Genomic DNA, 26811 nt, shown 5'->3' with positions numbered 1-26811 from the left:
TGCTGCCTAATGATACCTCTTGCCTTTTTTTAGACCTCGTTCCCACTCTGAGTCACAGAACTGGGAGTTCATAGTGGCAGAAATGCACACAAACACGAAGAGAACAGGAAAAGCCACATAACACCCGAATCCCTGCACTCCCATCTTACGGGAAAATAATAAGATTGATACATTCGTTTGAGAGCCGTTTGTGTTATGAATGAGTAATTTTAGTGTCATGAAGTAATTTTAACAACGAAAACATCTGTTAAGGTGCTTAGCTCATAGTTGGCTCGCCTTTCTGTCAAGTTCCTGAGGAGTCATCACTCAGCAAATCAGCTCACTGAATCAGAGTGGATGAAGTACCCCCCCCAGCCCTAATTATTTCCCTCTAGCATAGTATCTATACAGGATCCAAAGCAATACACCACTGTGAGCAATTTGTAAAATTGGAAATGTTCGACTTTGCTACAAAGTACTACAGAGTTTACACGTATTTTCCAACTGTCATTAAACATGAAAGTAGGAAAGTATTTACTCAGAGCAGCGAGTACAAAAGCTTTTATGCAGTGGCTGGATGTGTCACATAAAGTGGCAATAGAAAGGAGTGAAATGGGTATTTTATTTGAAGGACAGACAACAATGTAGAGCTTTAACAAAAAACTCCATTAAAGGGGACCTATTATGCATTTCCTCTTTTTCTGAAGTACACGTACTGTTATAATGGTGGATGCTCATTAAACATGACCGAGGTTTCAAATAATCGGCTCGCATGTCGACTTAATTTTTTTTCGTAGTGAGGATAAATTACTTGCAAAAAACATAATAACACCTACAGTGTGTATATACGTTACATGAGAAATTGGCATTAAAAAAAATCGGAATTTTGTTTCTTTTTTTTTTGGCAATGAGCTTGATGCATAAAGGCCTGAGGCAAAATAAATAAATGTTTTAAATCTTGTGCTGTAGGCTGTTTGAGAGCTTGATATTCTAGCAGGAATTCTGCTTGGATGCTTTTCATGCTGCATAAGGACATGTAATGTTTTCAGCAAACAATCTCCACCTGGGCGTTCAGCTTCCTGTAATAGAAATTAAAGTTGAAAACAAGAAGAAGAAAAATAAGTGCAGTGCTGCTGATTATGAATCACTGAAAAAAACAAGATAGTTCAAAAACAAAGAATCTGTGCTGCAAAACATATTTTTGAAAAAAAACAAAAAACAGGATTCCCTGCTGTTTATTCTTTAATACACTTACACCTGATTTGAATTGTTTTTCAATTGCAGTGCAAATATTGATAAATCCCCAAGTATTCATAAATGAAAGTAACAGACTGCTAATCCACCCTCCTGCCTCACTGTTCAGCAACATCTCATATAAACTGGATTACTAGCCGTCTTTTAATGGACGAGCAGGGAGGTCATCCCCATTGTCTCGTTAGTCAGTACGGCATTTCACAACGGCGGCTGCAAGTAACAGCTGTCGAAGCTCATTACTCGACTGATTTTATAGGACCCTGCTTTGTCATTCCAGCTACATTCCTAACTTGGCGGTTAGGAACTGAACATTAGCCCGACTCTCTCAGCGACCTTTGCCCTGCCTCGTCAGCCGGTCAACATTTGATCTTTGAACTCTCACCCTGTCTGTCGACTGCTGTTTTCCTTCCCCGTACATTTCTTTTTTTGTTTTTTGCACATCTCATCCACATGTTAGAGCTCTGTAATTACAGCTGTCACTCTTACATCCCTACTCATCCACATTTTGTTTTCACTCTCTCCCTCTCTCTGTTTCTCTAAAAACCCACTCAGAGTCACGAACAGAGCAGATGAAGAAAAAAAGCCTCTTAAATTCATTTCCCAGTTTGCTTTGCTGAAGGTCAGGCTGGGAACGAGCCAGCATCTCTGGTAATTGGGGAGCATGTCTTTGTGTGTGTGTGCGCGTGTGTGCGCGTGTATGGGTTATTGAAAACACTTTTCCTCTCTCTTAGTTTGCAGTCTAGCAAAGTAACATTATGATTAAAACTGGATGTTGTAGTTTCATCATTTGCACGACTCCAGCTGTATTCTAGCTCTCAGTGCCCGCACCTTTTTCATTGGGATGTTCTTTTGGCCAGCCATTAATGCACGCTGCATGTGAATGGAAACGTTGGTTACTAGTCAGATAGTCATCTTAGGAGATTTTATGTACTATAACAATTTTTTTTGAGAATTCTGGGGTTTCATTTTTCTTTCTTTTTTTTGTTCCATCAACCTTGAGCTCTAGTCTTTTTCATAGTTGGGATACAGGTTTTAGCTGTGGTTACTTTTGTTTTCATTTTTAGGAAAGATTTTTATGTTCTCAGCAGGGGTGCAACCAAGGTTTTGCCAGAGGGGGGGCACTGGCCACTACTATGGCCACCCTAATTGCCAGAATTTTCTGGCAATTATTTCATGCTTCAGGCTTTACAGCCGTAAACAAGAATAATTATTTAAGGACTTTATATTACATAATAATATATAGAGATATGTAGCACTTATGCCTTCATAAGTAAATGACAAAAGAGATCAAAGTGACCAAAAAATTGGTTATTTGGACCTCAGTTTCTGTACCACCCCAGTCTATGTAATAGTGTCTAATAGTCTCAGCCTGGCCACCTCTATAGAAATGATCTTGCTCTGCAGCTGGAGCACTGAGATCCATACACGCATACACTTCTTTTTTTTTTTTTAAATAAAGTAATCAGGTAGAAGATATCACCGAGCACAATTTAGTGTACAATATTAAAACTAGGTAAAATACCCATGTGAGTGGGTATAAATACACCCACACACAAAGCAGTAATGAGGACCAGCGACAGACACCCGTGGGAGCTGCTTGCTCTGCTTGTGTTCAGGTTATAAGGAGGGGTTGTTCTCCATTTTGGGGTTTCTGTTGGCCCTTGATGTGTTTTTCAGATTTTTCCCCAGTTTTCTTAGCGGTGGTTTTGTGGAGGAAGGAGGTACGGAGTAAGGAATGAACGCAGACTGTGGAGGACTCAAGGGGGGCATTGAATGAATCCCAGCCGGATGGTAATAGCAGGGTCGTAGCTCTGGCCAATTTAGCCCGGCTCTTTAACTTGGTCCTGCGCTGCACTAGGCTAACAATTACTGATAGAAAGAGACAGACAGACAGAGATAGGGGTGGAGAGGGTGGGAGCTTGCTGTGGGGAAAGATGGAGAATGGGAGTGGAGTAAAAATGAGAAACACAGATTAAGGTGGGGAGGGGGGGGAGTATGGAAGTGAAAGAGCAGCAGGAAATAAAGAAGTAATGCTCTGAGCAAATTGCTAGGCCATAAACGAACAGAAAGGGAGGGAAAAGAAATCACCAACTTTCTTTAGGAGAAACTTTCCAAGTGTCCCCCTGGATACCTCCCATAAGGAGCGTGAATTTTGAGGCCATGTTGAGCTAACGTTGTATGAAGGTTGTGCGAGCATGAGCTCCCGTCTCCCCCTGCCATTCTTTCTCCCAGGATTAATTACCGGGTGTCAGTCACAGCCGACGGCTCTCCCACGCTCCCTTGTTCCCAATGGTGCCTTCTGGGAGAGCGACAGGTACAGGCAAATGTAGTTTGCGTGTGTGTGTGTGTGTTTGCAAGGAAGAATACTGATATGGTATTTAAGATTTAGATTTTATTTTTATTTGTTTATAAAAGCAAAGCTACATAGTGCAGTTGTTAGGTTTGTATTAGCAGAACAAAAAATTCTTTATGGGATGATTATACACATTCTCCTGTCAATGGACATCCTGCCCCCTAAAGACCTTTACACACCAAAAAATTGCTACTTTTCAAAAAATTGAAATTCCAAACTTTTTGGATGCAAGCTTGTTTTATAACGTACACACCAAGAACTGAATTTTTTCGAAACATTTGTCCTACGAAAATGCACTATGAAAAAAATTGAATTGACGTCAAGCAATGATGAGCTGGTACTGATGTTTCTACAAAAGAAAAGGAAAAAAACGATTCTCGCAAGCAGCAGCAGGGAGAATTTTATTGTTTGATCCAGGAGTTGAAACTGTATCCCGACTGCTTTTGTACACATATTGGGAAGTCAGTGGGACAGTTTGAGCTCTTGCTGGCAGAGTTGGGACCACATCTGAGGAGACCGAGTAATCATTTCAGAGAGTCGATTGAACCGGAACAGCGTCTAATTGTGTTTCTGAGGTAAACCGGATTATTTTAATATTTGGATATTCAATGCTGTGAGTGCGCTTGTTCCTAAATGCAGTGGTCTGATTGGTCAGATCTGTTTGTTTCATTCAAAAATCTGAAAAATCCAGCTTGGATAGAAAAAGATGAATGCCACAAATTTGTTTAAAAAAGCAAAGCAAATACAAATGAGTTTGGATAATAATATGATCTATATTTCTCAGTTTGTACATTTTTACCAGGGAGCTGATTTTGGGGTTTGAATCATGTTTGATGGATTAGTTCTGTCTAACACCCTTTCATCAGCACAGTATATGTAATTGTTCAATACATACACAAGGGAAAATTTTTCCTTGTGAGTTGTTTTTTTTTTTAGCTGTCTCTTATATGAAAAGCTAAAGAAAACTCAGCTAACATAAGGATGTCTAGTTTTATAGATTTGAGGTAATGGAACTGCGTCTGTGTTTCCATAACATTTCAATTATTAATTTAACAGCGTAGCACTGCTGTGCAAATGATCAGCCACCTTTGTCCTGTTACGTTTATGACACCTGAAGTCCAGATAAGAGCCCAGTATCTCAGCTAGTGTGTCAAGAATTGGTGTAAAGGTAGTAGGTGTGAGTTAAACCTAGCTCACTGACAAAGCCGCTATTGTGATAACGCTTTGAGTGGGCACCTTAAATTAGAAATCCCATCTGTAACTTGTTCCCATTGTCTGGGCAGCAGATGTGGGGAATAAGGTGAAAGAGCAAATGAGGAAAAGTGGGCGAGGAGATGAAAAGGCAGGGGCAAAGGATGGTGGATGAGTCCTTTATCATGATTTTTAATGGGAATGTATTAATAGATTTTCATGGAGGGCTACACTTGGTAAGGGGAGGCTGAGCGGTGGTGCTATTAGCGCAGTCCATTCTGCATCCTTTCATCTCAACGCTCATGTACTGGGCAGTTAAACCGATACCTCTCCTTACCAGCCACGCTCATTATTTGCTCTCCCTCCTTGTATCCAACCCTCCAGACCTGCTCCTTACATACTAATCAGGTTTTTTTTCTTTTGCTTTCTGGGTGAACAGACGGTGTTTGTCTTCTCCATCTCCTTCCTCTCAGCCTCTGCCTCCCCTCAGCATTTGCGAATTTACCGCTATCTGCCAGAATAACGCTGGAGTCGTGTCCATACACGCACAGCCAAGCGCCTTCCTAGCGCACAGTTACTCGTCTCCATTAATACGCTGACACTCAGAGCGCGCTTCTTCCTCCTCGGGCGACCATGCGTGCACAGCCCCACACGCGGTCCTCCCTCTGCTGCTCTTGGTGTCTCTGTGAAATCATTCATTGCCATTCTCCTTCTCCAAAAATAACACTGATAATTAATTTCCGTTGTGAAATGATTCGTCTGCGGACTGACTAGCTTTCATATTTCACCCTGCATCGATCCCCTCAGCCAGCTCGCGTGCGCTTCATTAGTCAGAGGGAGAGAGAGAGTGGAGAGCAGTGAGACAGGGAAAACAGAGACATGGGGAGAGAGAAAGTGAGAGTTAAGTCAATTACCGCCGCTTATGTTTGAAAACAACGCAAAAAAACACACTAATTACAACGGAGCTGACATGTAAATTGGGATTGATGTGCCAGGAAGTTTGTCACATAGCTGCAGAGCTGCTTCCATATAAAACTACAGCATGTGGCTTTTTATATCAAAGCAGGGACTAAATAACAGGCTCCAAAGCAAACTTTGTTTAAAGTTATTCACTGACTGCCATAAAGTCCCACTGTTAGCAGTGGGCTCAGGCATCCCACCACTTTCCAGCTGATTCGACAGGAATCTGAAAGAAAGTCTGTTGGCCTATTGGATTTCTGTTAGCATTCTGAATTAACTGAGGTGAAACTGGATCCTCCCATTCTGTAATGGACAGGACATTAAAAGGTAACTCAAGAAGCCTCAGCTCCCAATAAACGGAGAACCCAGTCAATTACAAATTCACAACTTATGCATAGAGAGGATTAATTGCCACAGGTATTCATGAGGATTATGACAACTGTCCAGATCAGCAGTTAATTTCAGACCTTGATGTTTTTTTGCGGTTTGGTGAATATGATGACAGCCTGTTCCTTTAACGTGTTATTTTCACTGAAGTAAAACCTTGCAAGTTAAGGTTCACCTATTGTGCATTGTGTGTATCTTAAATCTGTAGGCTTAGTCTGCCTTATTAACTCAAGTTAATTCATCATGTTTTACCAGTTGACATAATTATTACATAACATAATTAAGTTGTTCCAAGAATTCTTTTTTTGTGTGTCGTGAACATTAGTAGATGGATACTGAACACAGTATTGCCAACTTAGCGACTTTGTCGCTATATTTAGCAAGTTTTCAGACCCCCTTAACAACTTTTTTCTAAAAAGTGACTAGCAACAAATCTGGCTACTTTTTTCTGGTGTTATTGGAGACTTATGACGACTTTTTGACGTGAAAGCACATAGGAGATATTCACCCCTACTAACTACTACCCTACTAGCTAACTCTGCCAGAGGGCCTATTTCATGTCACTTTTGGGTTGGAATTGTGACATAAAAAAAACCCAATAATTGCTAAAAGAAATTTAATTTCTAGTTCTAAATATATTCTAAATGCTTTTAGGATGATTTTTTTTTACTCACTATGTCTCTTTCACAATGTTATTTCTCTCTCCTACAGGGTCTGTTACAATTACACAGGCATGACCAATTATGCAAACTGGGCGATGACGTCATTTAGTGACTTCTAGCAACTTTTAGGACAGCCAATAGCGATTTTACTTACTGAGGAGTTGGCAACACTGGCTGAACAGGCCTGTTAATATGTGTAAAAACAAAAAATGGTTAACGGGAACACTAGCTGAATGTGTTACGTTTAGCTCATTTAACAGTCTTTGAAAAGAGTCAGTAGTGGGGGTGGGGGTTGGGTTTGAAATTGTGTCCATCTTGCAATAAATTGGCAGAAACCCCGCTGCTTTAAACCATACGCTAACCACTGCCGCTTTAGATAGCTTATTAGCATAAGCAACATGAGCACACAGCTAATTAGCTTATAATTACTTAACACATTACTGAAGCTGCTTCTTAAACCTACAGATTGCTGTTTAAATCATTACAAAAATATGTTCTAAACAAAAGCTGGCTAAACTCAAGCTCAATTAAACTGCATATTCCACCACAAAGCACCGCTAACACATGAGTAGCTAACAGCTTAGCAGTTACTGTAAAAGTAACTGACAGAATAAAGGACAGTAAAAGACAGAATCGTGAAAGTGTGGCTGCTTGTATTATGGATTTCTTCTCAATTTCAGTAACCACAAGTCAATGTTATTGCATCTGTGTGCTTTTTTAGCATTTGGCATGCTGCTTTTTACAACGCCAGCTCTCCTCCCTCCCTCTGCAGGCCCTCCGTCGGCACCTGTGCATCTCATCTCCAATGTGAACGAAACCTCCGTAAACCTGGAGTGGAGCCCACCCCGGAGCTCTGGGGGTCGCCAGGACTTGACATACAACGTAGTGTGTAAGCGCTGCGGTTCTGACGGCCGGCGCTGTCAACCCTGCGGAAATGGAATCCACTTCAGCCCACAGCAGCTGAGCCTGAAGGGAACCAGGGTGTCCATCAACGAGCTACAGGCCCACACCAACTACACCTTTGAGGTGTGGGCGGTGAATGGAGTCTCACCTCAGAGCCCAGGGCCTGAGCAGGCCACATCAGTGACCGTCACCACCAACCAGGCCGGTAAGGCGATGGGAGCTGATTCAGCCGATCCTAACATGGTTTCCTGTGACCCCATAATCATCAAACATCTGTTTAATCACTTATTAACATATATTCCAAACCCTCCTTACGCTTGCTTACTTTAGTGAGTTCAGGGGGGTCTTCTGGTTTTGCAGGAGATCACAAAACATAAACTCTCACACTGTGTGAGAGTTTATGTTACCAGAGTGTGCTGGCTCATGTATGATACAGAGCACGGGTTCATTTGACTGAATGCTTGAAAGTACTTTTTGGGGGGCATGTCAAAAACATGTTTATTAAAGTTGTGAATAATTGGGGGGTAGGTTGGGTGATTACTGAGGAGGATGATGATGGATTTTCAGCAGAGGGAAATGATTTTATGCAATATTTTACTGGAGTTTTGCATAATTAGGCATAAGAAGCCAGGGCTGACGATGGGGGCACCGTGCTATATTTAGCACCCAAACTAATGAATTAGATGAGTGGTATTGATCTGGGGAGGATTCATTACAAATTCTGCTGGATTACATGTGCCTGTGTGTGTAATTATTGTCATAGAATACAACCACAGGCTCCCCTTCTGAGCAGGAGAAGAGCCCTCCAGCTTCCATGCTGTATTCAAAGCCTCCCGTTATTTAGTCATTTAGCCATTTTGTGACCAGTTGTTGTGTAAATGGATTTTATGACCCGGGTCTTTTCTCTTCATCCCTCCCGTCTATCCTCCGCTTATAGACGATCATTACCTTGGTCTGCTTTACTGCTCTGCTCTTGGGTGGCAAGCTAAGTGCCTTTTTGTGTCTTCTTTTATCGCTAATTTCCATCCCTGGGAAAAGCGAATATCTTCAATAGGGCTTGGACTGGCAATTTAAGGACACAGTGGCTTGATTTATCAGCCGGGGTCAGGAAGATAGAGATGAATGGATGTACTGCCTGTGGGAGAGCTGCGAGTACTGCCAGAAAGGCCTATGTGGGAGCTGTAATGCAGCACACCCTGGAGTCCGGGCTGAAGGCTCATAATAGCATGTCAGCGTGACCATGCTGATGCACAGTTGCACAAAAAAATGCAGATTTTTTTTTTCTTACAGAGATTCAGTCCCAAACACACACACACACACACACACACACACACACACACACACACACACACACACACACAGAGCCCCCTAAGGTTGCTGGAGGCTAATGTGCTGACTTGAAGTTGTAAGATACAGATGATGCTGCCTTTGGCTCGTCACTGGTGCATGTTTCACAAATGTTCGCCAGGATTAGTTATATGAAGCTGCAGCTGGAAGCTCTATTATAGTGTGTGTGTGTGTGTGTGTGTGTGTGTGTGTGTGCATGTACTTGCACATGTGCAGCACTGACTGCATGCATGGTGAGAAGTAAAAAAATGTTTTGCAGAGATGCTTGCATGAATGCAGATGATCTACATTTGCTTCTTAAACAATGTCCTCTGTGTGTATCCGTGTGTGTGTGTGTCTCTTATAATTTGTGTGTGTGTGTGTTAAAAGAGAATAGCTCCAGACTGATTGGATTTCTTCCTGCTAATGCTCGGTAGGGGCTTTAGAAGCTCTGGTTTCAGCCGCTGGTAATCCAGCCGCTGGTAATCCAGCCAGTCATCTGTGGCTGTCCCTCTCTCTGTATCGCCTCCCCTCATCCAGACACCGAGGATTACACATTTATTATGATAGATTTATTAGGATTTATAAGTGCTGTGGAAAAGACACCCCCGCCCCATTAAAGTTCAAATTTCGGCTAGGGAGGAAGAAGTGAGTTAGGCAGGTTGGAAAGGATCTGGATTTTTTTTTTTTTTCGGCACGAGAGGAAAGTGTAGGAAGGTGCAGTGGAGAAAAATGAATGCCGTCAGATAAAAATGAGCAGTGCAGCTTAATGTGCGTGTGTGTGTCTGTGGCCAGGCATGTATTTATGCGCGTACAAGAAGGTCAGATTCCATGTGTCGCCACGAACAATTCCACTGTCGTAAATCAGGCGGGGTGTAACCCTTTCACCCGGGCTACAGGAGGAAAGCGAGGGGAAACGGGGATGGGGAGGGTGAGATGTCCAAGCTTTGAACTGACCCCTGGCTGTAAATGGATGTTTTCTTCCCCTTTTATAAGATCGAGCGCTCTATATGTCGATGTGTGTTTGTGTGTGAGAGAGGGAGGGGGCCATTTATGTCCTGATACAAAATACTTCAGGTGGCTAAAAGTGAATTCATGCATAAGGATTGTGTGTGTGCGTGTGTGTGGGCACTTCCATCAGTGCGTGTGTGTGTTTCCATCGTTCTGGCAACAAATGGGCCGGCATACATGTGGAAATGTGTTCTCGGGAGGTGGAGGCTGACTCTAGATAGGTGGAGGGGGCGAGGAGGGAATCTTGTAAGCAGGAGCCATTTTCTCCCAACACCCTGAAAAATGGCTCCCTCCTCGACTCTTTCTCCTTGGCGGCGAAGGCAAAGAAAAAAAAAGAAAAGAAAAAAAGAGTGACTCAAATCTGGCAACCAGGCTCCAATCTGGCAACCACATGTGCAGCCCCTGTCTGTTTTAATGTCAAACTGTAATCGGCCGCGTATTCGCGCAAATCCTCCACCGCAGATGCTCCTCGCTGCACAAATACTCCGTGATGAGCACGCCCGCTCAACGAGCTGGAAAAGGAGAAAGAAGAAAATAAAAAATAAAAATCTTTTCTGCCGGGAAGGTTATTTTTCAAACCAAACCCTGAACTCTGTGTGCCTCTGCCAGGTTTTTACCGATTATAATTTATGCATGTGCGCAGTGATTGAGTTTTTTTTTTTTTTTGCTGTCTGAGCTGTGTGAGATAATGGGGCTAGGTGTGTGTTTTTCTATGTGAATTTCTATCTTTCTGTTTGTATAATGAGTTCCTTTGTGTTGCTGGGATGTGTATGTCTGTGTGTGTGTGTCTGTGTGTGTTGCAAAGCATTTTTTTTGAGAGAGAGCACAATTCTGAAATAAGATCTGAATATTCATTGCGTCTAACACTTATTATTCCACCGGCGTGTTTAGCCCACGCGTTCAGAGGGGGGCGGTAAGAAATTACAGATCTGTCCCACATATTTAAATTCATCTACAGAGGTGCCAGCAAGTCTAGCACGCTGTGCCTCAGGTGAATGTTTCAATTTTAGGATCTCAAGTTTAGCTGTGCACGATTTGTCTGTATGCATTTGTGCACAGTTTTGTTTTGTTTTTTATTTTTACCACGTTTTTTGTTTTTGTAGTTTTTTTAAAGAGACCTTAATGGATCTCTTCTTCTGTGTGTGAGCCGAGCTGCCTGGTCGTGTCCATTAGAAGGGATCACTCAGAAAATCTGTCATCTTTATCCTCACATTAGTCGAGAGGAAAATAAAAACGCAACAGGAGCAGCAGAACACGATTAAATCGCCATATCTGTCATCTTCGGAGGGGAAGATAGATGTGTGGATTACCTCCAGGGAATGAAGGCCCGTGACCTCCTCGGGGGTTTTCCTTTCGGAGTTGGAGCATCCTCAGTCGGCCCCAGGAGGGCCTTCAAATTGGCTCTTGCTGCCGGCTAAGATTGATCGGAGGGCTACAAATGGCCGCCGTGTAATTGTTTAAGGGAGACGCAACACATTAGGCCAACAGGATGACACAACCTTGGGTTAATCTATTTACTAAGAGATGTCTGCAATCCCATCCCTCTCCATCACAGTCGACCCCCACCAGTCGCAAGCCCTCTGCCTCCCCCTCCCCTCCCCCATCTCCCCCTGTCGCTTCTTCACCCCAATGAAACTCAATCCCTTGGTTGGTGCTTGAATTCCAGGCCTGTTTGAACTCAATCCCCCAGCTAAAAGCAGGGTTTTGTTAGCATTAGCTTGTGGGCTAGGCTCCCTGGAGCCCCCGCTCAAAGTGATGAGAATGTATATAATGTCATAGATAATCCAATCATAATCGGTGGACTGTGAACCCCTCATTAATCATCCCCACTGTAATTTTTTAAAAGGCAGATGGTCTGGAACGAGTAAGGTTACAGTAATCAGCGAGGGGCAGAGGTCAAAGATCTGCTCCGTTTGGAGTCGTAAGAGCAGATGCCATAAAAAAACTGTGTTACCTGGGCGTTAGTGGGAATGTTTGTCTATGTGGTGCTTTGTTCTGACTCTGTGGGCGAGGTTGTTGGGAGTATTATTTAACCCTCTGTGGTCTCGGTGCCCTGAGTCCTAACCCTAACGCTGTGTTATTAGAATATGTGACGTTTGGTTTTTGCAATCAGGGGCCAAAACCAAAAGCAAGCATTTTAACTGACACAAGTATCACAAGTATTTGCATTTTCCCCTCTACTTTACAGGAACTTTGCTGATGATAAATCCATCATGGTTTTATTTTGGTCTTTTTGTCTGTGTTTATCTGTGGAGCTTTATTCTATCATCTCGTGACTGCACTGCTATATCTCCCAAAACTCAGTCCTTACACGAGTTGTTCCTCTGTTTACAACTCTATCTCTCCTACACCTATGGATTTTCTCTTCGTAAAGTCGTGAGCGTGTATGACCCAATTTACGTGTTGTCACACTCCCCGGAGATAGAGGTTTGATTTGTGCAGCGGCGACGCACTTGGAGGGAGGGGCGAGCATAAGCCATTATCTGTGCTTTAACCTTCATGTGTTAAAGGCGTCTGAACACAGATAGCACGGCTGCTTGAAATATGGCCTCATTATCAGCTGCTGCAGAAAAGGCTCGAGATAAGATCGCTCTCTGGAGCTTTAATGAAAACCAATTGATTTGCTCTCTTAAAGACAAAAAAATGCAAAGGTGTCGAGCCCATTTGATTTTATTCATATACTTTGCGGTTGAGAAAAGTGCCTGAGACGCTCGTGTCACGGGAGAGCTTGTATCGGTTTTATAGACGCCAACGTTTAGTTCACGCTCCTTCTGTCAAATCAACTGTGTGGCCGCACGGTTTCGCAAGACCCCTGATTCTGAATGAGAGCCAAGCTAAAGAGAAGTGGAAGCGATTGCCTCGTGGCTTGTTTGACTTTCTCAGCATGAGCAGGAGAACGCGTGGGACAGAACAGACTCAATGTCTCCAAGGGTGAAAACAACAGCTAAACATATTTTTTCTCTTCTGTTTCCTCTTTCTTTGATCGTCTCACCAGCTCCCTCTCCAGTGACTTCCATCCAGGCCAAGGATATCACAAGACACACCATTTCCCTGGCCTGGCAGCCACCGGAAAAAGCCAATGGGGTCATTCTGGAGTATGAGGTCAAGTACTACGAGAAGGTGAGGGACGGTGCGAGAGATTTTGTTTCTGCTGAACCGTCAAAGCAAAAGCAGCCTCTGAATAAGTTGTATTGTGTTCTTTCTTTTTTTTTTCCTGTCCCGCTGTAGGACCAGAATGAAAGAAGCTACCGCATCATAAAAACCTCATCAAGGAGCACCGACATCAAGGGCCTCACCCCCCTCACCTCCTATGTTTTCCATGTGCGGGCTCGCACAGCGGCCGGCTACGGAGAATTCAGCGGCCCGTTTGAGTTCATGACCAACTCGGGTGAGTTAAGTCACACTGCCTGTTCATCTTCGTCTTCTTCTCCCTGCAGAGCCAAGAGAGGCCTGATTCCAGCTCCGCCACGGCAGTGTCTGAAAAATTCCTACAATGATAGCATCTCTTACAAGTTTGTCTCTTTCATTGGAGAGTCATTAATCAAAATTGCTGTTGTCTATAAAAGATAAATGATATTGTCCTCCGGCACCTGACTGGCAACTTGAATATCTTCCATTATTCACGTCTGAGTATCAGCCTCAGTAGACGTGCCAGCTGATGTTTAAACTGTATGAAGCTTTGAAGAATGGCACCATTTGTGGCGTTTTCAGTCAGAAGCTGCTGCTAGATAATTCTCACTGCTCGCCAGAACTCTTTAATTGAATCAGTTTCAAGCCAAAATAAATGTATTCATTTCTCTACCAGAGTCTAAGGCACACAAACCCTGTGATAACCGGAGCAACAGCGCCTGTGTAGGTGGACTCTGATCACAATTTCAGATTAGCCTCTCAAACCTCACTAACCCACTAGTGGGTTACTTACTACAGTGATATAGAGTGCAGCCAAAACTTGTTCAGACCCTGAGAAGTTTATTTGAAATTCTAGTGGAGATCCCACAGTTTCCAAAGATTTCCATTTGATACTGAGTAGCAAAAAAAAAAAAACTTGGGAAAATCTGTTACAAAATAAATCAAATGCTATAAGACAGAGTGGAATAACATGACCTTATAAAACTCCTTTGAGGGGAAATGAATGAGGAAAACTGTGCAAGATGTAAATGAAAGTCTGTTTTTTCAGGAAGAATTTTACTACTGACTAATGCCCGACTTGTGCTTCAACTTGAAATCTGCATAACCGGGAACCCCTCTTAACCCTGAGGCCACAACCTTCTACGTAACCTGACGTGCACCTCCAGAGAAATGTAACTACACGCAACCCGCCTGCAACGACTCTCATTGGCGTGGAAGGTTTTGGTGCAGGGTTAAGAGGGGTCTCTGATTAAAGTTACGACACAGATTTCTCTCTGAAGCAAAGATTTGGCATCAGACTGCATTTGTGGTGGTGAAAGGGGCACGAGTTGGGCACGTCTATAACAATACATATCGTACATACTTTGTGACGATAAATAACTGAGTAGTAATCTCTCCAGTCTGACAGCACGGTACATACACCAGCCGTCCACCTGCTAGAGCTTCTGTTTATGGTGGACTTGGCCTCTAAGATGATGGTCTGTGTGCCAACGGGTGACACACAAAACAGTTGTTATGCACCCGAGTAGCTTGTAAGTAGTGGTAAACAGCACCATCACTCCAATAATAATATGTGGCCTATTAAATCTAATCTCAGCTTTCTGTGTTTTCTTAGCATTCAGCTTTTGGTCCAGTGAATATATTTCCACATAATGTTTCCCGTTACTGATGACACAGAGGGCTAGAGAGATCCACTAGAAGCCCAGGTGTCCCTTTTGTAATGCAGATAGAGACAGCAGCGCATGATAATGACACGGTCAAGCTCACATCCTAATGGGCTGTCATTGTCTCCCAATGAAGCATGCGAAACAGTGGACTTTATGATCAGAATAGTAAAATGGAGGGAGAGCGAGCAAACACTGCGTGGGGACAGGAGGAGGCGGAGGGATGAGGGGTATCGGGTACTTTGCTCTTTTTTTGTTGTTTCTCGTCAACCTTTTTTCTCTCCTCTCTCCGATAGTCCCAGCTCCCATTATCGGCGACGGGGCCAACTCCACAGTGTTGCTGGTGTCAGTGGTGGGCAGCGTGGTTCTGCTCATCATCCTCATCAGTGCTTTCGTCATCAGCCGACGGTGAGCTTCGCTACCCACCCCCGCCCTTCCATCGAACTCTGTCCCTTCTGCTTTCTGTCTATCTCTCTTTCTCGGCACACAGATGAGGGATGTCTTACTTAGTGCCGTCAGGAAATGGAAGTCACTCAAAAGAGCACACACATACACACACTAACACTCCCAGACAGCTAGTGCAACTCGCTCACGTCGGATGAGTGATGACTCGCCACACCGGAGATGTGATTGACAGCTCCAACAGCTGAAGGGATGCAATCAGCGACCCTTCGCTCCCTGTCCTCTGCATCCAGCCCGCTCCCTTCGCATAGTCCCACCCGCCTCCACTCCACCCCGTCCCTCTCCCACTATCTCTCAGCTAGTGGCTGTAATCCTGCCGCTAGTTATTTTCTCCTGCTGCACCTTGCTGACCGCCGCGACGAGAATGAGAGAGCGACGGGAGGGTGGACAATGAGATAAGCGGGAAAAAGTAGGAGATAGAATAGAGCGAGGACGAGGCTGAGAGGCATCAGGTGGATTTGCAGTGACCCAATCTCAGGGTGTTAACCAGCGAGCAGGACAAAGCACCATCACACAGATGGGATTACATGCAGATGGGGCTGCCTCACCTCAGGGTGTAAAACCACACACACTCTCTGCATGTGTTTGTGTTTGTGTGCGCTTCCATATGTGTTAGGGGTGCGAGTGCGTACATCCTGTGGAAAAAAAATAAAGTTTTGTGTGCGTGTGGTGTGGCAGTGGGGGGAGGGGGGTGTCAATGGCTTGTGTGTTGATTCTTGAATTGACCAAATCACTGTTTGCATGTGTGTATTGGTGCCATGAATGATAGGGAGTGAAGGGGGCTGTTGATTGTGTGTGTGTGTGTGTGTGTGTGTGTGTGTGTGTGTGTGTGTGTGCTCTCTTTTCCATGTGATTGCCTCTCTCTGCAGCCAAGCAGGTGGTTGTCTCAGGCTTTTTTATATGCATGTGACGGCCACTGTCATTGTGCTGCCGCGTTCATCCTGTGATTGTGGGGAGGGACTGTAATCACGTAGCCGTTTACCATCATTACACAGCCGTAGAAGAGGACAATGTCTCGCACATCTGGTCATTTCCACCACTGACCTTAACACGTCAATAATAAGCACAGGTGTCAGGCAGCCTGAGGGATTCGCAGGGATTTAAGTGCATCTTCTCTAGAATTGATTTATAGCTTTTATATTCGTTCAGCTTCTCTGCTCCATGTTGTTGTTATACGCTCAGTGCCCTTCAGGAAGCTTCAATGTTGGAAGATTTCTCACTTGACTTTGATGCAAAAAATATATCGAAGTAAAACTGTTATCAACAAACATCTAAACTAAAGGCACTTATAGTATTTATTTGGATTATTACTATTATTGTTGCACTGATATGTATTTTATGAAGTAATCATTTAGTTTTTGCATAATACTAATAAGACTGTATTATTATTACACAGTCTTAAAGGGTATCGGTACATATTTGTGCTATATTTACGTCTACAATTGTGGATTATCATCTTTAAGCATGGTCAAAATCTCAGGTAACAGGGTCAGAAAATGGAAAAAGTAGTCCACGTGTGCAATATGAACATAAAGATTAGGGTTTGGTTTCCAGCATTGTTTTTGTCACCTCACGAGGATTTCTTTAGTAACTAGTCACCTGAAACCCTTCCTTTAATGGGGACACAGGTTCATGTTGGCCCCATAGATTTATTCTGAGAGCTATAGATGAATTTCCCTGAAATATGGAGGAAGAGCTAAGAAGTAACGTCTTTTGTTTGAGGAAGTCTGGTAGCCAATCAAAAACACACACATGCCCCTTTTTCCAGCCAACTGGGGGCAAAATATCAAATCAAATCAAATCAAATCACTTTTATTGTCACATCACATGTGCAGGCACACTGGCACAGCACATGCGAGTGAAATTCTTGTGTGCGAGCCCCACAAGCAACAGAGATGTGCAAACACAACAACACAAACGAGCAAAATACAAGAATGGCCAACCTGAAACTAATAAATATATGTACAATATATAATAGTGTATGCATTTCTGGATGTGTATACTAAATATTTTCCTGTGTGTGTGTGTGTGTGTGTACACATTTTTACAAATTAAATAGTTTAAAAAAAAAAAAAATAAAATATACAGAGTTGAATATGTGCAAAACAAGTGGCATTTATATACAGTGTGGAGTGCATAATGTTGAAGTTCCAGTAGTGAAGCTGAGGTGTCTATGACGTGTTCAGCAGTCTGATGGCCTGATGGAAAAAGCTGTCTCTCAGTCTGCTGGTACGGGACCGGATGCTGCAGAACCTCCTTCCTGATGGAAGCAGTCTGAACAGTTTATGGCTGGGGTGACTGGAGTCCTTGATGATCCTCCTTGATGATCCTCCCCGCTTTCCTCAGGCAGCGCTTCCTGTAGATGTCTTGGAGGGAGGGAAGCTCACCTCCAATTATCCGTTCAGAACACCGCACTACTCGCTGGAGAGCTTTGCAGTTGTAGGCGGTGCTGTTGCCATACCAGGTGGTGATCATGCCGAATCTTTTCAGTCTCCTGAGAAAGAAGAGGCGCTGCTGCGCCTTCTTCACTGTTTTGTTTGTGTGTACTGACCACGTAAGATCCTCAGCCAGATGTACTCCAAGGAACCGGAAGCTGCTCACTCTCTCCACAGCAGCGCCATTGATGGTGATGGGGGTGTGTACTTCTCTGCACCTCCGGAAGTCCACTATCAACTCCTTTGTCTTTGCGACGTTGAGGGTGAGATGGTTGTCTTGACACCAGTGGGTCAGGGCGCTGACCTCCTCCCTGTAAGCCGTCTCATCACCGTTGGTGATAAGACCCACCACTGTAGTGTCGTCCGCAAACTTCACAATGATGTTGGAGCTGTTAGTGGCTGTGCAGTCGTAGGTGTAGAGTGAGTACAGGAGAGGGCTCAGTACACACCCCTGTGGAGCACCAGTGTTCAGTGTGATGGGGGATGAGGTGATGCTGCCCAGTCTGACCACCTGGCGTCTGTCAGACAGGAAGCTAAGGATCCAGCTGCAGAGGGAGCTGCTCAGTCCTAGATCCTGCAGTTTCCTGTCCAGCTTCGAGGGAACGATGGTATTGAATGCTGAGCTGTAATCTACAAACAGCATCCTCACATACGTGTCTCTCTTCTCCAGGTGTGACAGGGCAGTGTGTAGTGTCAGGGCTATGGCATCATCAGTGGACCTGTTGTGGCGGTATGCAAACTGTAGAGGGTCCAGTGAGTCGGGTAGTGCAGAGCAGATGAAGTCCCTGACCAGCTTCTCGAAGCATTTGCTTACGATGGGGGTCAGGGCTACAGGTCGCCAGTCGTTCAATGAGGAGATGGTGGAGGATTTGGGTACAGGGACGATGGTGGCCATTTTGAAGCAGGCTGGGACTACAGACAGAGAGAGGGAAAGGTTGAAGATGTGTGTGAACACTCCAGCCAGCTGAGCCGCGCATGACTTGAGGACGCGGCCGGGAATCCCGTCTGGACCAGTAGCTTTGCGTGCGTTCACCTTCCTGAAGCACTTCTGCACATCGTCCTCAGACACAGTGTGCGCACTGACGTCATCCGCGATGTGCACACTGTCCGGTCTCATGGTGTTCGCTGCGTCGAATCTAGCGTAGAATACGTTTAGATCCTCACACAGGGAGGCCGTGGTCTGCGGTGTGCTGGTTTTCCCTCTAAAGTCTGTGATCGTGTTTAGTCCCTGCCACATACTCCGAGGGTTGTCAAACTGTTGCTCCACCCTGTCCCTGTACTCACGTTTGGCTGCTTTGATCGTCTTCCGGAGTTGGTAATGTGCGTGTTTGTAGTCCGATGTGTTCGATGTATTTACTTTACAGACATAAATGTGCCACACATAAGCAAGAAAATGAGCTTGCAAAAGGTTTTAACTATTTTTAAAGGTTTTATCATAACATGATATTTTAAATCATCTTTCCTGAGAGCTTGAAAAAAGAAGGCAAGTGGACTTGGGGCAAAAGACACATGAACTGGATGATTGAGAACCCACAGACAATTAAAATCCTTGTGATGAGCATTGTTTAATTATATTAAAAAAGGAATATCCATATCTCATCTTATATGTATAAGATATAATTGTGTTCTAACTTCCTGAGATTTGAAGCTTGATTCCCTGCCATGAGTGATCATTCTGCTTTTCTTTGCCCCCTAGAAGGAGTAAATACAGCAAAGCCAAGCAGGACTCTGATGAAGAGAAGCACTTACATCAAGGTAACTCATAGTTAACACTCCGCCTACAGACCTTATAATTGTAAAACATTATTGCTGTCAGGTATGCTCGTGTGCACAAATGAAGCACATAAAATGGGAGGAAAAACAAACTGTTTTGAAGTTAATGTACTTGCAACCCAACATGCTCCAAACACCTCATTATCAAGTCATCAGCATTGTTATTTGTGTGCCACAAAAATTTCAAGTTAATGAGCTCCATCTTCATCGGAGTCAGCCATAGTGACATGAAAAGCGCTGGAGTCAGTGTGTGAAGCGAGGTATGGAGAGAAGAAAGGAGGAGGAGGAGGAGAGGATCCATAGAGGAAGGCAGCGTAGCCTGCAGCACGATGGAAATAAAGAACAGATGGAGAGTAGTAGTCGGAATAAATTAACCTTCACTTTTTTTTTAAACTTCCTTCTCTCTTTGCTTCCTTTTTTTTCAAACTTCGTTCCCCAGGAGTGAGAATATATGTTGACCCCTTTACCTATGAGGACCCCAACCAGGCCGTCCGTGAGTTTGCCAAAGAGATCGATGCCTCCTGTATCAAGATTGAGAAAGTGATTGGCATTGGTGAGGAGATTTTTTTTTCCTACATTACATGCATGAATACCTATTGGAAAAAGATCACATTTTGTATTTGTTTCATACAAACACACCTTTCTCTGTGATATGTGGACTTTTTGTGGCCTCTTTGAGATTAAAATCCATTGTTTTCCCAGACTTTAACATGTGGCTTCTGGCTCTAGAGAGGTCAACAAGTTAAAAAAAAAAATCAACAGTGGCTAAATACGTTGTCCATGCTATTCCTTGGGCCAGAGAAAAGTCATCCAATGACAAAATAATAAAGAGAAAGAATCAATATCCATTTCCCCCTCTCTCTGCTCCAGTGGGTGGAGGGAGGAGGGGGAGTAAAGGATTAGAGACCCTGATCAATGTTTAAAGTGGAACCTTTCTAACCTACAGACACACACACACACAAACAGACGTGTAGGGGCACACTCTTTTTGATTTGATTTATAGTCTGTGGATCAGAGTGCTCGTGTATCAGCGCTTCACATTTTCATCTGTTTTTTTTTTTTTTGCTGTTCTTGCTGTTGATTCAGGGGAATTTGGAGAGGTCTGCAGTGGACGCCTGAAGATGCCCGGCAAGAGGGAGATCTGCGTGGCCATAAAGACTCTGAAGGCTGGCTATACAGACAAGCAGAGGAGGGACTTCCTGTCCGAGGCCAGCATCATGGGCCAGTTCGACCACCCCAACATCATTCACCTGGAGGGCGTGGTCACCAAATGTATGTCAAGGATTCATTTTTACAGAATGTGTTTCAAATGAGGGGAGGAAAGTGTTTTGCGCAGGTGAAATTGCTTCTGGAAATTGCAATAATGCTTAGCTCACACACATACAATTACTATTATATTCTAAAAGGGCAGTCATTTCTGCTGTCTCCCTCGAAAAATGTAGCAATAAATCATCACAAAGTGCAGTTCTGGGTGACTTTGGAGAAAGGTGAGTGTAGGGACAAGCCTGTTTTTACTCACACGCCTGCGCACTAGTGTATATCTTAATGCTTCTGTGCGGACATTTTACAAAGATTTCACAATATTCTCAGATAAATGCGTATTTTTGAGCATCGTCCGCACGTCCCATCCTGGCTTATCCCCAGGTGGGTTTCTGTCCAGATGGAAGGGGTCCAGCATTGCCGTGGAGGGGGAGGTGGTTGTAGAGGTAGCTGGGCAGTTGGGAGAGGGGTGGGTGTGGGAGTCTAATGGGCCCAGGAACAGGCCCTGTAGCACGGCACCAGACTCATTAATCATGGTGTCAGCTGTAAATGTGTTTGGGGTTAGGGAGTGATACCCTATCCCTTCTCTATCTGCTGCTGCATGGCCACAAAACACTGGCCAAATCTCCCTCCTCCTGCCCTCAGTGCTCTCTCCGTTTCTCCCCCTCTTTTACACCTTCCCCTGATGTTATTTGTTCGGCTATAGGTATGTGTGTGTGGGTGTGTGCTGTGTGTGTGGGTGTCTTGTCAGCACATGCCAACATCCGGTACCTTTGATTGCATGCATGTGTGCCTGAGTGTTACCATGTAGCCTCGGCTACATGTGCCTTAATGTGTCGTGATACTGCTCATCTCTATCTGTGCTAGATAAAACTGCCATTCTCACTGTAGAACACACACACACACACACACACACACACACACACACACACACACACACACACACACACACACACACACACACACACACACACATATATATGTATAGATATACCCACACACAAACATGCAGCCCAGCCGGAGCTGAAAGTGAACAGCAGCACAGGCAGAATTGCTTATCACCTATCACACCTCACATGGCGGGGAATGACCTCTCAGACCTCGCAGCGGCGGCGTGAGAACGACAGAAAAAAAAGGCGGACAGATGGAGAAAGGAAGAGAAACCAGAGACGAGCTGCTGCCAGGGAAGGTGCAAATAGAGATGCCGGACAGTTAGGAGCTGATGGATGAGAGGAAAGACAGGGCGACGCAGAGAGAGGGAAAGCAGAGGGTGCTCGAGCTACTCAACCGGAGGCTGAAAACAAAAAGATGGGGGGGAGGAAGGAGCGACGCAGCGGTGACAAGAGAGCTGGAGTGAAAGGACGGCGAACCAAACGCAAGAAGGGCGTCCGAAAACTCCCACTCCACCTCCTTCCACTCTTACTTTTGAGAGCTTGACACGAGGTTTGGGCAAATTAGTCCTTCACACTTGAGTGTGTCAGTGGAATCTATTAAAAATCCATTATTTGAATTGCGCCCCACTCTCCATTACAATCAAGTTAAAAGGAATTCTCAATCTGGCCTCAGTTTGCTGGCATGTCCAACAGAGCCAATTAAGGCTTATTAATTATGGAGGAACTCCAAATAGGGACTAAAATACATAAATGTGCAAAAATCTCTCGCTGAAGACTTGCTGGCTGTGGTCCACCATCTTGAAGGCTATATTTAATGTTTCTATCACGTTGGTGTGTAATTAAAAATCGAGCATCCATTAAAGCTTGAAATCAGACGTGATGTTCTTAATGGGTGATTTACATGAAGTAAGAGCGTGCTGGTTTTTTTTTTTAAAAGGTCCGCTTTTAAAACCCAGATCTTTGTTTGCTGCTAACGCCAGGGCCTCCGGAGGACATTTGCCCAACGTTCCCCCAATATTGTCCCCCTGACGCGTTTTTTTTCCCCCTCTGCCATCTCCCTGTTTTGTTGGCAGGTGATAATCGGCCCACTGGTGGGTTCCTCGCCCAGAGTTCATTGCCAAAGGCGGCAGGGCGTATTCAGTAAACAAGGAATTAGCATGCAAATGGACTGGAAGGAAGAGGGCGGGGCTGGGAAGGCGAGAGTTTAAGGTCGCAGGTCAGACTCTCCTCAGACTTGATTGCGGAGCTGTCAATCACCGGCGGCCCTGAGGCAGAGGCACGCAACAAAGGGAACAAAGATGGCTGACAAAGACGGCCCCCTCTGCTCTCATACAACTTTCGCCGAACTTCCTCTTTTTAGGGCATCGCCGGAGTGCCCCGTAATTAATGGAGTGCCAATCACGCAGCGGGTAAGGCAGTGACTGACGGCCTCTTGGCACGGCCAGAGACCCGCAGCAGAGCAGAGGAACTTCACCTTCTCAGCGGGCTTCTGCAGCTCTCGACATTCTGCTGGAGCACTCGAGAGGCTTCATACAAGCTCCCCTTAAGGCGGAGGCTTTAAGTCAGCAGTTTTCTATAAGGCTGTAAGCTTTTAAGTCCACCTTAACTGTGCCACTCGAAATGGAGCACAAAGAGCGACGCTGTTCTAGGAGGCGAATGTGTGGCAGCACTTTTCAGCATGTGTTGTTGCCGTGGCTGGTTAGGCACCAGCTTGCTGCAGTTTTGGGACAAAAACAAGCGGGTCGCCCTTCCTTTCCCTTTTTTATCTCTCTTCTCCTCTGATATGCCCCTCCCTCCCTCCGTCCTAAGAGACAAAGACAGACAGACAGAGACCCACCAGGGAATGTCCACCCTCCCCGCCGCCTGCCCCGGCTCAGATAAAGACGCAGACGCTCCCCCAAGAGAGACAGAGAGGGATGGGGTGAAAAAAGGCCAGAGAGGATTGGCAGGGTTCACGGAGGATAAAAACGAGGAGAGGGAATGAGCGAGGGAGGAGTGGGGGAAAAAAGAGAGCAACAGAGATGAGCTAGCAGGAGAGTGACAGATGCGTCGAAAGTTGGCAGAGGAGAAAGAGGGCAAAGGGACAGTGAGTGACAGAAATAGCGAGTTAGGGGGATTCTGGGTGGGTGACTGTGATGAGACTTTGGATAATACGCCCAGAGTCAGATCATATTTGCATAAACACAAGATGGTGTGTGTGTGTGTGTGTGTGTGTGTGTGTGTGTGTGTGTGTGTGTGGTGTTTTGTTTCAGTGGAGATGCCTTTGCATGTTAAGGGAAAAACGGGGGACGTCAGGGCAACGGTAACACACAGCTAATTAAATCACTATGGGACAGAGATGGATGGCCTCACACACACAGACACACATGCATTTTCCCTGGAGAGCCCCCTCCTGCTGCGTTGAGCTGTGATGTGCGTCGTTTACCTCTATAATCATCTGCCTTTCCTTCTCTCACTCTTATTCCCACTCTCTCTCTCTCTTTCTAGGTAAACCGGTGATGATTATCACAGAGTACATGGAAAATGGATCCCTGGATGCATTCCTGAGGGTAAGTCATGCGTTTCTGTCTCCACACACACGTGTTCATGCGTGTTTGTGCATCAACGCTGATCCCATGTTATCCACCAAATTTACAAGTGTCGGTTCACAAACATTCGCACTTTGTCCTTCCCATTTATCGTCTCGCTTTTCTCCTGACAATGAGGTTGAAACAGGTGAAACTTTGTGTTTCTCAGGTTCACAGCACTACAGGTCCACTATACATCTTAACCAGTTGCACAGTGCTAGTTAAAGGGAGATGTGGAATGGAGTGGACTTTTTATAGGTCTTTTCTAATCTTACGGATCTTTACGCTATAAAGTTAAACCTTAAGACTATTACTTATTACTATACCCAATGAGCTATTAGGAGTGACCCTTCACAAGTGTCCCTGTATTTACTTAGCAGACATTTTTGTCACAGTGTGGACATTTAACAGTAATAAGGATGAGCGTTTCTCTTTTTTCCCCCGCAGAAGAACGACGGTCGGTTCACTGTCATCCAGCTGGTCGGCATTCTGCGTGGCATCGCTTCCGGCATGAAGTACCTGTCAGACATGAGCTACGTCCACCGTGACCTGGCCGCTCGCAACATCCTGGTTAACAGCAACCTGGTGTGCAAGGTGTCCGACTTCGGCATGTCCCGAGTCCTGGAGGACGACCCCGAGGCCGCATACACTACCAGGGTGAGTGCAAGCATGTTTGTGTGTTGGCGAGCATCTGTCTGACTGAGTCAGCGGGCTGTCTGTACCCTCACTTGTCGGCTTTCATTAATCAGCCCAGCTTTCAATTACAGGGAGGAAAGATCCCCATCCGCTGGACGGCCCCGGAGGCCATCGCTTATAGGAAGTTCACCTCGGCCAGTGACGTGTGGAGCTACGGCATCGTCATGTGGGAGGTGATGTCATACGGCGAGCGGCCATACTGGGACATGAGCAACCAAGATGTAAGTCAGAAGCAACGTAATCATATGCAGATAGTCATGAATAATGCACAGGGTGAATTACTGTGAGATATTAAGGCTGGGTAATGTCAAACAACTTTATAAGAATGCTTCATCATTTTAACGTAGTTATACAATTACCTGCAGCTGTGATGAAACACCAGCAGAGCGTTCCTCTTCCTTATTGCAGTGAGCTCACATGTGTGGTTCCACTAATTATGAAAAAGGGAAAAAAAAAGATAATGTATTGTGTAGGTGTGTAAAGTACAGTAATTAAGAAAAAAGTTATAAAAATGACAAAGTAATCAAACTGCCTGAAGTTTTTATAACACTTCTGCTCAGTCATAAAGTCTTACAGCCACATTTATCTGCTATCCAGGTGATCAAGGCCATTGATGAGGGCTATCGACTGCCCCCGCCCATGGACTGCCCCGTGGCACTCCACCAACTCATGCTAGACTGCTGGCAGAGAGAGAGGGCCGACCGGCCAAAGTTTGGGCAAATAGTCAACATGTTGGACAAACTGATCCGCAACCCCAACACCCTGAAGAGGACCGGGGGAGAGACCACCGTCAGGTGAGAGGAAGGAGAATGACGCAAGGGGCTGAAAAGAGGAAGAGTTTTCAGTTCCGTTTGTGCTTTGGAAAATGAACGATGACAGGAAATATCATAAGGTGATGGTTGAGTTAGTGTTGAGTGTGTTTTCAGAGGATATTTTAATCTTAGCAATGAGCAGTCCCAATATTGGTCACACAGTCTCGGGCTTAAACAGTATCAGTCCATATGCATAAAAGCAGGAGAGTGAAAATAAAATAAAAAGCAACATCTTAAAACAGTTTTCTCTGTCAGACTTCTAAGATTGCTCTGATTGCGTAATAGGAATTAATTATTAATAATCAGCTTGCTGCCTTGTGGCTGTTAAGGGAAGATCGCTCTGGAATCCACTGAATGAGCTAATTAACATTATCAGGAAATTTGACAATTATATAGGTTTATTACACTTAATTTAAAATAAATTGGCAATTGTGTTACAGGAATTTCCCATTTAGTTTAATTAAACAGCCTGGAAATGTGCTAGTCACACATTCACTGCCACATTTGCAAAGTACAGCAAATTGTATAAAAGTAATACAAATACTGTTTGGATACTTCAATGGGTTATTTTCTGTTTGGGCTCTATGATGGTTCTCGAGGACCGGCCAGCTGCAGGAAAATGAGAGCCGTATGTTGAGAGTGGGCCTGAGACAAGTTAAGATGCTCTGTGTGAGAGCAGAGTCTGAGAGTGAGGTGACTGCCTGCTGTAACACGTGCGTTCACCTGTCAACCTCGATATCACGTTGACATTCATAATTAATGCATCTGTATTTTATACTCTTCATCATCTGCTTCTCGTCTACATACAGTTCTGTATGAGAGCATCAAAATTTCCATAACACATAATATTTGAGAAGCCACACCAACGTACTGACACGCGCACACACACAGCGTCCCACTCTGTCACCGCTATTTACATTCACCATTAAACATTATCTGCCAGCACCGTGTGGCTCGTTACAACGCAAACAACCTCCATAATGGCTTTCTCTGCAAACTAGCTTTAATGGTGCTTTACACACAGGAATCTAGGCGCTCTAACAGGGGGAGGAATTACAACGTTACACCGAGTTAAAAACAAACACGACCCTACG

At 44.7% G+C, this 26811-nt stretch overlaps 1 protein-coding gene across 2 annotated transcripts in view; it reads left to right on the top strand.

Moving 5' to 3' along the window:
• epha4l (eph receptor A4, like) overlaps positions 1 to 26811 on the top strand; it is a 57814-nt gene that overhangs the window by 28056 nt on the left and 2947 nt on the right. Inside the window, exons 5-15 of one of the 2 annotated variants that reach the window (XM_082502247.1) lie at positions 7559 to 7894; positions 13022 to 13146; positions 13255 to 13414; positions 15116 to 15227; positions 19416 to 19471; positions 19929 to 20042; positions 20576 to 20761; positions 24130 to 24191; positions 24657 to 24866; positions 24977 to 25126; positions 25503 to 25699. In XM_082502247.1, coding sequence (XP_082358373.1) covers positions 7559 to 7894; positions 13022 to 13146; positions 13255 to 13414; positions 15116 to 15227; positions 19416 to 19471; positions 19929 to 20042; positions 20576 to 20761; positions 24130 to 24191; positions 24657 to 24866; positions 24977 to 25126; positions 25503 to 25699 — 1708 coding nt within the window. Of the gene's footprint in view, positions 1 to 7558; positions 7895 to 13021; positions 13147 to 13254; positions 13415 to 15115; positions 15228 to 19412; positions 19472 to 19928; positions 20043 to 20575; positions 20762 to 24129; positions 24192 to 24656; positions 24867 to 24976; positions 25127 to 25502; positions 25700 to 26811 lie in introns of both variants that reach the window. The other variant, XM_082502246.1, reaches the window with a different exon arrangement.

This window comes from Aulonocara stuartgranti (assembly GCF_965226115.1).
Source record: "Aulonocara stuartgranti genome assembly, chromosome: 14".
Taxonomy (NCBI): domain Eukaryota; kingdom Metazoa; phylum Chordata; class Actinopteri; order Cichliformes; family Cichlidae; genus Aulonocara; species Aulonocara stuartgranti.
Note: the sequence above shows the minus strand (reverse complement) of the source record. Positions and strands in the feature narration are given on the sequence as shown.